The sequence below is a fragment of the Tripterygium wilfordii genome, chromosome 18 (genome assembly GCF_013401445.1).
Source record: "Tripterygium wilfordii isolate XIE 37 chromosome 18, ASM1340144v1, whole genome shotgun sequence".
In the NCBI taxonomy this organism is placed as follows: Eukaryota; Viridiplantae; Streptophyta; class Magnoliopsida; order Celastrales; family Celastraceae; genus Tripterygium; species Tripterygium wilfordii.
This window is the reverse complement of record NC_052249.1, coordinates 2,773,466-2,788,406: the sequence shown is the minus strand read 5'-3', so window position 1 is coordinate 2,788,406 and position 14,941 is coordinate 2,773,466. Positions and strand designations below refer to the sequence as shown.

Below are 14,941 nucleotides of genomic sequence, written 5' to 3'. Positions count from 1 at the left end.
CGGGATTTGGACTTGGTTTTGCAATACTGGATTTGGATTTGACTCATTCATAATCAGTCAATATGGCATGCTAATATACTGAATATATTTGTTGTTTGTTTGAGTATATTTTGATGTCCGGTTTGAGTATAATTGATGTTTTGTATATATGTTTTTTGTTCAAAACCCGGCAACATTAGGAATAAGTTGTATAGGTTTTTTTAGAGATTTATGTTTATATGTGTACGGTATGTGTGTATTTATACATGGTTTGGATGTGTGTATATGCATATATTGTATATATGTTTATATGTATATGTAAATCTTTAAGTATGTGTTTGGTTTGATATTATATTTGAATACCCATATTGACCCCCATTTTTGTGTTTATTTGTTGGGTTTGGATTGAGTTGAACATCATTTGGGCCGGGATCAAGGAGAACTTGAATAATTTTAGGATTTTGCTTAAGATATTCTTTATTCTTTGTTTAAGTATGTATATTTGGCCCTTATGTTGAGTATATCACCCCCATTAACATGTATAACTTGGACATTAATTATTTGGATTTTTATTTATTTATTATAAGTATATGAGTTTAAAATTGAATATAGGTCATTTCAATTAAGAAAATCATGAGTTGATTCCCTTTATTCGAATTATGGACCTTATTTGATTTCATTTATTAATTTGCCATAAGTTGGCAATAATAGATTAAGTTGATAGATGACACTTTTCCAAATAATCATTTATACTATAAGTTGGTGTTTAAAATTAAACCTACCAAAAGTTGGTAGGACATTTTATTAAATAAACCATAAGTTGGTATCTAAAATTAAACCTACCAAAAGTTGGTAGGACATTTTATCATTAACACCATAAGTTGGTGTTTAAAATTAAACCTACCAAAAGTTGGTAGGACATTTTATCATTTACACCATAAGTTGGTGTTTAAAATTAAACCTACCAAAAGTTGGTAGGACATTTTATCATTAACACCATAAGTTGGTGTTTAAAATTAAATCTACCAAAAGTTGGTAGTGTGGCTCCAAATAAAAACTATCATAAGTTTTAGTAATATTACAATTTTTTTTAATGCTATCATAAGTTGATAGTATTCTTACAAATCTTTTCCCAAAACTATCATAAGTTGATAGTGTTATTTCAAACCTATTTCCAAATAAAAATCATCATAAATTGATAGTAATATTCCAAGCTTTTTTCAAACACTATCATAAGTTGATAAGTGTGTTGAAAGTAATAATTCAAACTTTAACAATTACACCTTGCAAAGAGCAAGTTTCCATAAGATAGCCATTAGATTAATCCGGGTAACCGTTTTCAAACGGGAGTTGTGGGGTGCCTAACACCTTCCCCACACTCAATCGATCCCCGTACCCTTTTCTCTGGTTCGCAGGTCTTTTCGGTGTCCAATTGCACCTTAAATCAATTGGTGGCGACTCTAAACATTTTTCATCCTCAAACGCCGGTCCGCGTCGTGACCCCGGTTGCGACAGACACCAATGGTGGTATGGATTGGTAAACTTGCTACTGATTATAATTCCTTAAGTACTTTTGGTTGTGGCGCTTACTATCATGTGAGAGAAACCAAACTGGATCCTAAAACCAAGGAAGCAATCTTCAGGGGCTTTAGGAACGGTGTTAAGGGATTTCGCCTTTGCCGTCCGGAATCAAAGAAATTGTTTTCGAGTAGGGATGTCACATTTGATGAGTACGATTATGGTTGCCAACCACGATGACCGTAGATATCTGACGATGGTGGCAGTGGAAGTCCTATGGTGGTCGACAACGAAGCCCAGTGGAGGTTTCCGGATAAAGGATCCAACACAGTGGATTTTCTTATGTGTTAGGTCAAACCGCTACAACTGCATGCAAATGCATGGTCTCAACTTCGAATCTCATACGAGGATCAGAGTCGTGACTAATTTGGAGCAGTTTTGGAATAATCAACTAAGTAAATTGAACATTACTCAAATTCTGAGACTGCATTAGTACATTAATCATTATTCTAAACTTCCATCTTCAACATTTTCACATTCAAAACGATGAAACTTTCCCGTTGACAAAGAAGAGGCCAGAAGGGCTTCCATTAGGCAGTTGCGCTAACTTCACAGGACCCGCACCGCCTTCTTCACGAGTTAAAATGCCACTTCCACGGTTCATATCTGTTTTGACAATGCCAGGACAAATACAATTGATGCAGATTTCTGGGTAATTCTTGGCAAGTAACCTTGTGTAGGCATTGATTGCTGCTTTTGACATTTGATATGCAGAAAGATATGTTGGCCAGCCTTTGGTTTCTAAAGAACCCTCTTTGAAATCTTTGAGAAAATCACTAAGCAGAAGATGTATTTTCTTCTCTGTCAGGCTTTCAATGTTGTTGAATACTGCTCTAATCTCTTCATTTGGTATGGACTGAAACATCATCACGACAAGAAAAGTTAGATCTAACGATATCGATACTGAGTTTTCCATGTTGTGTTAGTTGGTTAATTACCTTCAACAGGCCGGCGATAGAGGAAACATTTACGATTTTCGGAGAATCAGATAACTTGAGGAGCGGAAGAAGCGCTTCGGTGACTGTTTTAGTGCCATAGTAGTTAGTGTTGAGGCAGTCTTGTGCTAAATCATAAGTGTGAGTTGCAATTTCTTTCATATTTCTCACAGTAGTCCCCTGCATCAGTAACACAATCAATTTTCCGGAACTCAAAATCTTATGAGAATGAAGTTTTATCGGAAAACTTACTCCTTCAGCTGAAAGGTCTATATCAAATGGAACGGTAGGATCAAAGATGACTCCACTGATACCAGCATTGTTCACCTGTTCAAGTTCCAGCGTTTCCATCATCAACATTTATGACCAAGTTTTAACAATGCACTTAAGAGCATAACAATTTTAAAGAAGTGATTCACACCAAGATATCAAGCTTTCCGAATTGGGTTTTGACAAAATCGGCCAGAGTAGAAGCACTAGCAGGGTCTGTTAAATCAAGCTGATGAAAAAACACATTGCCTGCAGAGAGACCAAATTCTTTGATGAGTTTGTCAACAGCTTCAATGCCTCTTTTCTCATCTCTAGCTGTTAGCACCACTTTGATGGTGCTGCTGCCATTTGAAGCTAACTGCCTTACTACCTCAAATCCAATCCCTTTGTTAGCTCCAGTCACAACTGCATACCTGAAAAATAAAATTAAGAAGGATTAATAACTACTTTGTTATCATGCAACTGGTGCCACAAAAAAAAAAGCATAAAGAGTTGCAATACTTTGTTGCTTCTTTCATTGTTGTCCAGATTTGTTTTGCTGCAAAGGTTTTCGAGAAAGAACAGTGATATTTATAGTCTTGCCAATCAACGTTAGGGGACGTGTCAAATTCTAACATCAAACAAAAACGTAAGAGTTGTCGTATGTAATGAGCAGTTGTGTAGTCATCTATTACGCATATCACATTCTTTTTGACATGCGAGTCAAGATTCATACTGTTCCTACTGTTGTCCAGAGGATTATTCTAAATTGCTACACAAGTAAATTGAAGAAGAAATGACAAATTGTGGGCTCTGTATCCGGTAGCCCAAACTATGAAAGTGGGCCTTCCATACTCATTGGAAAAAGAAGAGGGCCCATTATTGGCCCTTGAAAGTTGAAAGTATTAATGGGCTTTAGAGGCCCAATTGACAGATTGTGTTCCCACAAATTACTGAATTAATATTAGTGACTATGAATGTGAACATAGAATACTTGTGTTTTAGAACTAAACCACAGCAATTAGGAAACCCTAAATCCTGATCCCATCAACAGAGTATATACACACACACACATACGTACACTACCTACCTATATGGAAATTCTATGGAATATAATAAGATTGCGTCTGTTTGGCACAGTTTATTTTGAAGTTTTTGGAGCTTATAAACTTCAAAATAAGCTGTCTCAAACACCCCGTAGATAATTTAACATATAAATTTTAATAAACTTCAAAAAAAATAAACTTTAAAATGAAACTTATTTTATATTTTTTGTTTTTTTTTTCCTTTCTTCTTTTCTTCTATTAAGATATTATTGTATATATAATATTATATCTTTTTTAAAATATTAAATTTGGTAAAAAAAATTTACCAAAAAAAATCATAAAATAACAAACTACAATCATTTATTCAATTCTTTTTTTTTGTAGTTTTTATTCCATCTTTTAAATTTATCTTAAGTAGATTTTTTTCATATCTTATAAGCTAGTTAGTGTTTTTTTTTTTTTTTTTTTTTTTTAAAGACCCACATGCCACACACACGCTAAGCCATGCCCGAGAGGCATGAAGGCCACCACAGCGGATGAAAAACTACCCAAATCCCAAACCCCCCTAGTGAGAATAGAACCCTGGATCTTAAGATCCTGAGCAGACAACCTGACCAACCAAGCTATCTCCCATTCTCTAAGCTAGTTAGTGTTAGATATAAGTTTCACCACACCTGACATAAATTTCATCAATTATAAGTTAGTTTATTTTTCATAGTTTATAAATCAGCAAATAAACTCTACCAAACGGGTCAATTAGTCATTTTTTTAATACTACATTCTTTACATATTATTTATCCAAACCATACGATGTGCTTAAAAAGTCAATCAGTCTTGACATTTGAAGCGGGACGTCAAACTCTAACCACAAGGTCATACCCTAAGATGATAAAGTAGAGGGATGGATCCCATTTGTTTAAAATGCATCTCTTCCTTCCAATTAAAGAAAGAGGCCAGAAGGACCATCATTTGACCTCTTAATAGTTTAACACTCAGAATTATACATCATTACGGGTCGTAGAACTAATCCATAAATTGAAGGAACCAATTAGTCTTATTATATTGCTAAATGGGTTGCAAAAGGTACAATGAACGGTTCACAATTAGTTCAACGTGTTCCAGTTGCTGTATAAATAAATTAACAAAGTTCAATGTGTGATATATCAACAAGGTCCACTTGATTGATATCACCCCTCCACTAATTTCCAAATCCCTAAACCACATCACCATAATATTTGAATTTTTAAAATTATTTTTGTTCCCTCCATGGCTCCATTGTGCAAAATTTGAGAATAGTTTTTTTTTTTTATTACAGGGGAAGAGGATGTGGGAGACTCGAGTTCGAGACCTCTAGAAGATACCACATACATGAATGTCATCAGAGTTACTTGTGATTCTCCAAAATTTGAGAATAGTTGATGTGTCTCAACTACAACAACTAAAATAGGAAACCCTAAATACAGATACTAGATATTAAACCTCCATAAAAATATATATACTTTACATATAAGTATACTACCTATATAAAAATATTTCTACGGATTATTTGTCATGACAAGTAAGAGATTGTATTTTTGTATTTTTTTTATTTAATTTATGATTGTTTTCACACATACACCTCAGTCTAATTCATTGCAAATTGGATTAATTGAAACTTACTTCCCTTGACAAATTCTATTACCAAACAAGTTCCACAATTTAATATAGTGGTTTCCATATTAATACCCAATTCATTGGGCTAGTAATAATTACATTATGTACATATACACAAACTAGCTAGCTAATTATTTCAGGAAAATCTGTTATGAATCAAAATTTGATTCTAGTTGACTCCATCACCATTAAAATCCATAAATCACAGACTCTTGAGTTTCCATGAAAACCCATATATTGATCTTTTTTGCTTTTATAGACAATGCACTTGTGAGAGAGAGCTAGAACATTTCATATTCTAGCTTCTTCTTCTTCTCCTCTCTCAGAATTAGTTTGCTTTCTTTGGCCTCTCTCTCTCTCTCTCAAAATGTACTCATTTTTGAAATGGTACTTGTCTCTATCCATTGTTCTCTTGATGGGTTTTCAATCAGGACTAGTACTAGCTAATGGTGAGGAATGGAACAGAAACATCAAATGTCCTCGAAAAGGCGGTCGGAGGCGAACTGTTGATTGCAAGTCAATCCTTGTGGATCAATCAGGCCATGGGAATTTTTCCAGCATCCAATCCGCTATCGATTCCGTCCAACCATACAATAAGTACTGGACTTGTATTTATATCAAGGCCGGTACATATAGGTAATGTGTAATATGTATATATAATCTTTTATTTGTTTGGTCTAATTTGATAAGTTTAGAGTCTAAGACATGTGAAACTTTGCTTGTGCTTGTGTACAGAGAGAAGGTTCAAATCCCATTTGATAAGCCATATATTTCTCTCAAAGGAGAAGGGAAGAAGCTCACTAAGATTGTTTGGGATGGTCATGAATCTCTTGGACAAAGCGCTACGTTCGCCTCGTTTGCAGATAACATTGTCGTAAGAAGAATCAGTATGGTGGTAAGAATACAAAAGCATCAAATTTCAAAATCAGAATTTTAGTTGTCCCATTTTTACTAATGAATTATAATTTTGAACAGAACTCATACAACAGTCCAGGTAGCAACAACCCTAGAGCACCAGCTGTGGCGGCCTTGATTGCCGGCGACAAGTCCTCGTTCTATGGATGTGGCTTCTCCGGTTTACAAGACACGCTGTGGGACGTTCAAGGTCGACATTACTTCAAGAAATGCTCAATCCATGGCGCTGTTGATTTTATCTTCGGCAATGGCCAGTCAATTTATGAGGTACATAATAAATAATTGTTAACTTATAACGGTTTAGGGTTTAAAAATTTATAATAGTTAAGAGTTTTCCTGTGACAATTGGGTTGATTCCACGTCACTAAAATAAAAAAGTTTGTAACAGCGGTCGGTCTTGGCGTGATTATTTTTTTTCCCTGTTTTCAGAGATGCAGGATACAAGTACTTGGAAACGAGCTGCAGATGGGACTCCCCGGTTATATCACAGCACAGGGAAGAACGGACCCAAACGATGCGGATGGGTTTGTGTTCAAAGAATGTGAAATTATTGGGAGTGGATCGGCCTACTTGGGGAGGGCATGGAGAGAATATGCAAGGGTCTTATTCTACAATTCTAATTTCACTAATGTTATACAGCCTCAGGGTTGGGATGCTTGGAATTTTGCTGGTCATGAGTAAGTTCTTTTCCTTTAATTCATTAACCTTTTTTTTTTCCTATAGCATTATTTCCTCCACTGATCATTAAGGTCATAGTGTAACCATGTGTGTATATATATATATATATATATATATATATATATATGTAGCACCATTGATTTGGCCCTATTCGATCTCTAATATAGATTTTCCATAAGTGGCTACCATTGATTTTGTAACTTAATATCATTACAAATATAATTTTCTTTGAATCATGCATTTTTAACTAACTTCACTTAATATATTTACAATACTAACTTCACTTTATTAGTATTTGATTCAATTAAGCCCACACTCATTCCTAACTCCGCCTATGCATTGCGCCTAGGATGAAATGGTTACGGGTAAGAAAAGTTAATTATATGTCCTAATGTATCAATCTCAACCCGTACCAACTAACTTGTCGGCCGTGTTTGCGCGTGCCTAATCCTGTCTGAATTTGGACTTAGTGGGATGTCCAAAAAGACGCATGCTGAATTGTTCTTGGTTATCAAAAAATCGTACCAACTAATTCGTGGATTAATACTATAATTAATCATAGTATGCACCACTTATATTATGTTGACTATGCATGCTTAGTAAATTAAGTTTGTTCTATGTATCACACCCGTGCCACTAGTTAGAGTGGATAAGGATGGTGTATATAACACTGATTATTAGGGTTTGAATTCCCTCTCCCCGTTTCAAAAAGTTTGTACTGTGTATCGACAACTTACGATGATATATATATATATATATATGTATATTCAGGGACCAGCTTACCTTCGTAGAGTACGGCAACTTCGGACCTGGATCTGCAAGTTTTGATAGAGTGAAATGGTTAAAAAGGCTGGACTGGAATGCAATGATTCAATTGATTAGCATTACTTTCATTGATAATGAAAACTGGGTTGTTAACCAACCATCCTAATTCTGTGCTTTTAGGAAACATATCCGTGCATGCTTGGACTACTTGATGTAAGAAATTAAGAATTATTTTACTCTACGTGTTGATGTTATTTTTAGTGCTCCTTGTTATTGAGTCGCTGATTATATTCATGCATCAAGTTTTGTTTGTTATATATATATATATAGAGAGAGAGAGAGGGCTTCTCCCGTGTGGGATCCTGCATTTATTTAAAATGAGGGATACATCTAACACCATTCACGCGCAAGTCTCATCACGTTTGGGGACCACACTTACATCAAATAAATGGTATTAGATAAGTATATTATTTTAAATAAAGTAAGAGATCCCTTATTTGAGAATTTTCATATATATATGTATGTATGTTAAATCTATAAGGAAAATATTAGGAATGAATTAATTAAATCCCTTAATAATTTCAACTAAGAATTTGATTGATACTAGATAAATTATGTTAAATATTTCAACCAATATTTTAGCTGTTTCGCTTCTGTGCACGCCTCGTCTTATAAAAAAGTGTATATATATATACTAGTCGGGATCCCGCGCAATGCGCGGGCATGATTTTTTTTAATTTTATTCGTTAGATTTCACAATTATATTGCATGAAAAAAAAATCCATACCATAATAATTTGGCAAATATAATCCAATTAATCCTTGTGTTTTCAGGGAGGATGTCCACATCCTACTCCTTTTTCAGTCCTTCTTGTCAATGAAATTTCTCCTCGATTTAAAAATGACACCAATGAAGGAAAACTTTTGATTAGACAGTCAAGCTACATATAACAAAAAGAAGAAAAATCAGTATCCCTCACAACCTTCACTACCATGAGAGTATAACAAATTAGCTTTTTATACGTACTACATACCAATTCAAAAGTACATTGCAACCTCTTTCGGAGCTTTGGTACCTCATCATATGTCTCCATCCTACCATCAACGCACCACGAATATCATCCCCAACAATATTCTCGAGATCAACCTCATTTTCCTCTCATCCAAACATGATCTCTAAAGAGGTTCGCCAAAACAAATAAATATGAAAATTCACTGAGTAAGAAAAAAACACCCCACAATTAAAATCTAATACCAAAATAGAAAATTACAATCATTCGAAGAGAGTGACAAATAATGGATCCAGTAATGAAGGACCACTTAGTACCAAGAGAAAAGGATGCCATCTCCTTGCATAAAAGAAAATCAATAATAATTCTTTACCTGCATTAGTTAATAGTAGTATTTGCCCTTTCCCTCGATCAATAAAACTATGTACAAAGAGGAGTTTATTGATACAAAACAACCAGATGAGTAAACATCCACTTATACATGTGATCATATGTAAATGATCGAGGGAAAAAATCATTGAGGGATACAAATGTGAATAAAAAACAACATTGTTGATAAAGTCATTCAGGTCTTGGCGTTGTGAAGCAACTGATAACCCAGGACAAAGAGTGCATTGATAATTGAACCTCACTCGGATGGAGTTTTGGTCTTGGACCTGTAAAGGAGCTTCTTCTACTTGGAGATCTGGTTATCAATGGTGATCACAACCTTTCTAGGCTCACCAGTTTTGAAGCCGTCAGAGATGACTGGTTCATCAGTAAGGGTGACCTTCCTAGTATTTGATACAATCATTGTGTAACCATCATCTGCACTCGGCACAAATTCAACTTCGTAGCCACATAGTCACATCCCAACCAACCATCCGGAGTTCCCAAGCAAGATGGTTTTCCTAAAAATTCAATGATCATACATATAAGCACATTTAATCAAACCAATACTGCAATATACAGTATTAAGTATTGAAGAAGAGTTCACCCACTTCCTTAAATGTGAATTTGACGGTATGTTTGGATGTTGGGAATTCCAGCTCACCTTTCATGTTAAGTCCAACATATTGAACTTAAGTCCACCATATTGAACTGGTACTTGTTCAGACGCTACGTCCCTGAACATTAATTGTAAACACATGAGAGAGAGATACACAGATAAAAAAACATGTCTACAGACATATTAATGGAATTGCATTAAGTTGAAAAGGGTTTTAGCATATTTAGATGGTCCTGCGAAAACAAACTTGCTCTTGATCCAAAAAACAAACCTTGAATTTGACAGAGTTGAGTTAGCAAGAATTGCAAGTAGTCGAATGGCTAAAGTTTCCATCCATGACACAACATGCACCATCCCATACTCTCTCTCCTCATTCTTGATGAATCTGGAAGTTAACTATCACCACCAAACACCAAAATTAATCTCTTACATATGTTGACACAAAGACAAACATTAAAAGTTCGCATTTTTTTTCATGTTATGATTCTAGAAAAGGTATAAGGTGGATTTACAGGGAAGGAGGCCGATAAATTTTGATAATTATCTGCACAGAGATTAAAATAATCCCATCACAGATCGAACTATATGGATTATGGATTATCACTTTCCTTTAAGCAACCAACAAATATACTCAACCAAGGACCGGCATGTAATGTGGTTGAAATGCTGGATATTCTAAGACCGGTAAGAACAAACTGGGAGTTATACCATCGACTCTAGCATGCTTGGCTACTGGCGAATTTTTGTTATCCACCTAAACAACCAAAAAACATAAATCAATTGGAAGCTAGAAATCACCAAAATCACTATGCATAAGTGAGTTTATTCTTCTTAGCATCTTGGGCATAATATTGTAAAACATATTATGAAACTCACCAGATTTTGCCTGAAGTTCAAAGAGAATAGTGTAGAATTCAAATAAAATACATAAGATTCAATCAACACAGAAACAAAACTTAAGTCCCTAACCTAAGATAAGCATTTCTTATATAGGTACCCTCTAAAAATATCTCATAAATAAAGATAAGCAATGTACCAGTGAAATATCTCAACTAAGAGAAGCAGGGAAGCCTACCTGAAAGGAAAAACCATGTGCCAGTGAGATACTCAAATATGAACTCAAACACGAAGCTCTTCAAAATCAAACTAATTTTCTCGACCAGTGCCAATTCTTCCTGACAATTGCAGCGACAAATTTTCAAGCACCTATCTATCAATCCTAAGCTAACATATTGGATGAAAGGTGAGTTTATAAGCAAGCCTTTAAGCATAATAGTCATACCAGAGAGCCACCATGTAGAGCAATTGAAGCAGATGTAAAACATGTAATAGATAAAACATGACCAAGAAGCAACATCCTATCACGCTAGTACAAAATCCCAAGCATATATAATAGACATTCATTTAATTTGTTGTGACAAGCATCATAAGCCAAGCCGGTAACTTCCGATCTTTGCTGTGGCTAGTTCCAGGCCCCACATAAAACATGAAAATTTTAAATAAACTTGCATGACATGAAATGTGTTGAAGCTCTGCTGGTAACACATCCTGAAATCCAGTTACACAGAATTTACTTGAAAATGCATGCCCAGAAATAATGAATTTTCTAAATTCCAGATGCCAAGGAAATTTCTTTTTACTGAGAAGTATTGTCGAAGAATCCACTACCACAATTTGAGACCATAGACATATAAATAGAGTACCTATTTTGATCGCACAGGCCGTGCTCCGCAGATGTACCAAATCAGAAGGAAGTGAGAGTCCACACATGGAATGGACCAGTAATTTCTCCTTCGGATCTGCCGAACACCGGTAAGAAAACAAAAGGAGAGTACAATTAGAGAAGAATTACGCTTCATATCTATATGCAGGTGTCAGTCGGGAAAACCTGATTGGGTATGAAAAATACCTCACGATCACGGGCAGAGCAAAACAGTGGGAGAAAAAAATGCAAAATCAAACAATTTTCTAAAATATATACTGATTTCTGGATCCCGAGTCCAAGTAGTTTTCTCTGCATGAAGCCTTAACCTCCTCCTTTGAAGCGGAACCTAGGGCACAATCGAGACCCACAAAAGACCAAATCTGAAAAAGAAACCAATTAACCTCGCTTTTGTGGCTTGAAGATCAGAGTCTCATATATATAAAAGAAAATATCAACAATCACGTCATGACGATTAACAATCAAAGAAAGCAAAAAAAAATCTTTCTATAGCTCTTGCTTGTTGTGGAATAACCGGTATCGAATCGATAGAATAAAATCTCTACAAACGGATATCGAAAAAGGAATCAATCTCTCTCTGTCTTTATGAAGGTGAGGAGCCGACGATTAACTTGCAACCTTTTACGTTTTTTTTTCTGCTTGCTTTTGCGTTTTTTTTAATCGACTCTGGTTTCTTTTTTTTTTTGAGAATTCGTGAGTGGAGATAAATAGATATAAGAAAGAATAGGGTGTCCACATAGACACAAATTGAGAGTTTTAGGAGGTTAGGTGTCAAAAAAATAGGAGCAGTTGTTAGAGCCTTTGTTTTATATATAAGTATAGATATAGATATAAAAGCAAAACTCATGAACACTCGTAAATTAACACTCGATTAAGTTTTAAATTTACGGGCAGTCACTTTTTCATTCACAGTGGGCCCCACGCTTACCTAAGTCAGAATTCGAACTTCTAACGGCCAACAAAATGGACTCTCGTATCACGGACATCCGTATCTGAGCATTTGCCTATATATGTGTGTGTATATGTCAATATGTGTATATATATATGAGGAGACGGTACAATTCACAGTCAAAGCCATGTATGGGATCATCGAAAAGTGTTTTTTACGCGGTTTCCCAAGGATAAGGATTGGGATAAGCTGCTATTGTATATAAAATTATAGCAGCCCCCTCCTCTTCTTTATTTTTTGATATCAATAATATTTTAAAAATTATCAAAAAATAAAAATATCCGTGATTTTGAATCTAAATGATGTATTTTTATTGAATAGAACCTTCAAATTAATTAAAGAAAATGTGTGAGAAATCTAAGTGATTTTAAACCGTTTGATGCAAAATGTGTAACATATTTTAAAAAAAAAAAACCCAATAATTGAATAAATGATCAAACGATCAAAATCTTATATACTTTCTATCAATTCTTTTTCGGAAGTATTACATATCCATAATTTTGGTGTCCATAAGTGTCCATAATCTAGGTGACATGAGGAGAAATGTGGTGATCATGTGATACAAGATGGTCCCCCGCACTTCTCCTCATGTTACCTAGATTATGGACACTTATGAACATAAAAATTATAGACATATATCAATTTGGATTCTTTTTAGACATTTTAAAAAAAATATTTTATATTTCAAAAAAGAGAACGTATAGGAACTATTATTATTTTACAATATCAGTTTATCCCAATCCGGCTTACAAGTTGGGACAACAAGTATCATTAGGGGTGTAAAAAACCAAACCAAACCGTAATTCAAACCGTAAACCAAACCGAAAAAAATCATTTGGTCCGGTTTTTCGGTTTACGGTCCGGTTTCGGGTTAGAAAATGAAGGTTATTTGGTTTTCGGTTTACGGTCCGGTCTCAACAATTATAATTCGGTTTCAAACCGAAAACCGAATAGTAATTTATGTTTAATAATATTTTTATAGTTTTATATAAATAAAACAATATATACAAATTAATGTTTTTAATTGCCAAGGACTCAATGAGTGAAGGATTAGTGGAACTTCAAGAATGTATGTTTGAGAATTGTGATTTACCAATTTGCATTTGAACATGTTGATTTCTAGTTTCCACAGAATGCAATTTGCAATTGAAACAAATACATAATGTAGGTTTACAGGTTCAGAGATAAGAAATTCATATATACAAATAATTATCCGGTTTAAACCGGTAAAACCGAAAACCAAACCGAAATTTTTGGTTCGGTTTAAAACGGTTTGTACATATTAAACGGTTTGGTCCGGTTTATAAAAACAACAAACCGAAAATATTCGGTTTCGTGGTTTCCGGTTCCAAACCGAACCGTTAAACCGAACTTCCACCCCTAAGTATCATCCACGAGAAATCATTTTTTCTTATGGTCCATTAAAAGGGACATCGAATATCATCCATGGGCCATCAAAATACAACCATTTATGTTACTCTAACGGTAGTATTAGGTGAAGCGGAATTTCATCAAAAGACGGGTACGTTAACTGGCGATATATAATTAATTACATATCGTGGTCCCAAGTTGCACCTGTGGCTGAGTGGCGGAATATGACTGTGTCAATGTGCAGACCCAGGTTCTACTCCCAACCGGTGCAGAGCTATGATGAAATTTGCATTTGTGATGGGGGGTCCATCACGCTCATCTGATGTCGCAGATGATACCAAGTGACGTCTCTGAGCTCTTCTTTTTCTTCTTTTATTTTCTTTTCTTTAAAAAGACTCGATCTGCTTTTTCAGTGAGGCCGATAGACTCTAATTACACAATGTAAGTGCAAGAGTGAAATTTTGCAACAATTTTGAGTTTTTTTTTTTTTTTTTTTATACGGGTTTGGTGGCTCTGTAAATTTTTTATAATCTACAATTCACATTTAATGATGGAGAAAAAAACAGATAAATAATAAAATAACAAAAAGACATTAAAAAGGAGAGATAAAAGAGCTTAGAGTGGTTTGGTTTAGGAAGACCTACATCCACTATGAAATTCCTAAGATTAGATTTACAATATAGGTACTTAATTTTTAATCACAATCACTTGAAAATTCAAATAAGATATCATTTGACAGCTAACAAATCACACAAATATTAATAAATCACACAAATACTGTCACAAACATTCGATTTTAAGCTATTTGACATCATCATTCTCCACTCTCCAATCTTCACAAATGTCCAGTAGCATAATAAGAACATGAGTGATATGTCATAGACTCATTGTCTCATAAAACTCTAAAATAAAACAAACAATAAAATAACTTACAGCAATACACCCATGACCCATATATATATGAGTAAAAGACGTGTACGTTAACTACGTCATATAATTAACCTACGAAAAACGTACACAACAAGCACCGTTGGCGAAGTGGTCGAATAGTGCCTTTCCACTAAAGCAGACCCATGTTCGATTCCCAGTTGGTGCAGAGCGGT

The 14,941-nt window shown here is 34.7% G+C and overlaps 2 protein-coding genes, 1 long non-coding RNA gene and 1 other non-coding gene across 12 annotated transcripts; 2 read left to right on the top strand and 2 right to left on the bottom strand.

The window, feature by feature from the left end:
* Nucleotides 1-1,790: 1,790 nt before the first annotated feature.
* LOC119984783 ((+)-neomenthol dehydrogenase-like) lies at nt 1,791-3,298 on the bottom strand. Of its 2 annotated transcripts, XM_038828895.1 has the most exons (5): nt 3,264-3,298; nt 2,914-3,175; nt 2,745-2,819; nt 2,496-2,672; nt 1,802-2,413 (listed from the first exon to the last, which is right to left on the bottom strand). In XM_038828895.1, exons 1-5 carry the CDS (start codon nt 3,278-3,280, stop codon nt 2,036-2,038), a joined length of 909 nt encoding a protein of 302 aa, XP_038684823.1. In that variant the 5' UTR covers nt 3,281-3,298; the 3' UTR covers nt 1,802-2,035. The 2 variants fall into 2 exon arrangements, with proteins under 2 accessions (XP_038684822.1, XP_038684823.1); XM_038828894.1 differs by having other exon boundaries at nt 1,791-2,413; nt 2,496-2,819.
* A 1,558-nt stretch (nt 3,299-4,856) lies between these two features.
* LOC119983382 (probable pectinesterase 29) lies at nt 4,857-7,964 on the top strand. The gene is made up of 7 exons (XM_038827067.1): nt 4,857-4,914; nt 5,103-5,201; nt 5,872-6,076; nt 6,176-6,335; nt 6,416-6,622; nt 6,785-7,032; nt 7,805-7,964. Exons 1-7 carry the CDS (start codon nt 4,857-4,859, stop codon nt 7,962-7,964), a joined length of 1,137 nt encoding a protein of 378 aa, XP_038682995.1.
* Nucleotides 7,965-9,121: 1,157 nt separating this feature from the next.
* LOC119983839 lies at nt 9,122-12,197 on the bottom strand. 8 transcript variants are annotated; one of them, XR_005464734.1, is made up of 7 exons: nt 11,705-12,197; nt 11,499-11,594; nt 10,832-10,870; nt 10,308-10,549; nt 10,067-10,191; nt 9,788-9,913; nt 9,122-9,697 (listed from the first exon to the last, which is right to left on the bottom strand). It is a non-coding gene; the product is annotated as an uncharacterized LOC119983839 (long non-coding RNA). The 8 variants fall into 8 exon arrangements; XR_005464740.1 differs by having other exon boundaries at nt 10,067-10,339; nt 10,504-10,549; XR_005464737.1 differs by lacking the exon at nt 10,832-10,870 and having other exon boundaries at nt 10,308-10,339; nt 10,432-10,549.
* A 1,912-nt stretch (nt 12,198-14,109) lies between these two features.
* Nucleotides 14,110-14,196, top strand: LOC119984916. The gene has a single exon (XR_005465014.1). It is a non-coding gene; the product is annotated as a small nucleolar RNA snoR114 (small nucleolar RNA).
* The last annotated feature ends 745 nt before the right edge of the window (nt 14,197-14,941 follow it).

What these genes read in the sequence shown, in the direction of transcription:
- LOC119984783 (XM_038828894.1), bottom strand. An exon ending in TCGGAAAGCTTGATATCTTG is followed by an intron (nt 2,820 to 2,913) that starts GTGTGAATCACT and finishes GAACTTGAACAG; the next exon opens with GTGAACAATGCTGGTATCAG. An exon ending in CTATCGCCGGCCTGTTGAAG is followed by an intron (nt 2,414 to 2,495) that starts GTAATTAACCAA and finishes ATGATGTTTCAG; the next exon opens with TCCATACCAAATGAAGAGAT.
- LOC119983382 (XM_038827067.1), top strand. Translation starts at nt 4,857, where the DNA reads ATGGGTTGCAAAAGGTACAATGAACGGTTCACAATTAGTTCAACGTGT. An exon ending in TTCTCCAAAATTTGAGAATA is followed by an intron (nt 5,202 to 5,871) that starts GTTGATGTGTCT and finishes GTTTTCAATCAG; the next exon opens with GACTAGTACTAGCTAATGGT. An exon ending in ATGGCCAGTCAATTTATGAG is followed by an intron (nt 6,623 to 6,784) that starts GTACATAATAAA and finishes CCCTGTTTTCAG; the next exon opens with AGATGCAGGATACAAGTACT.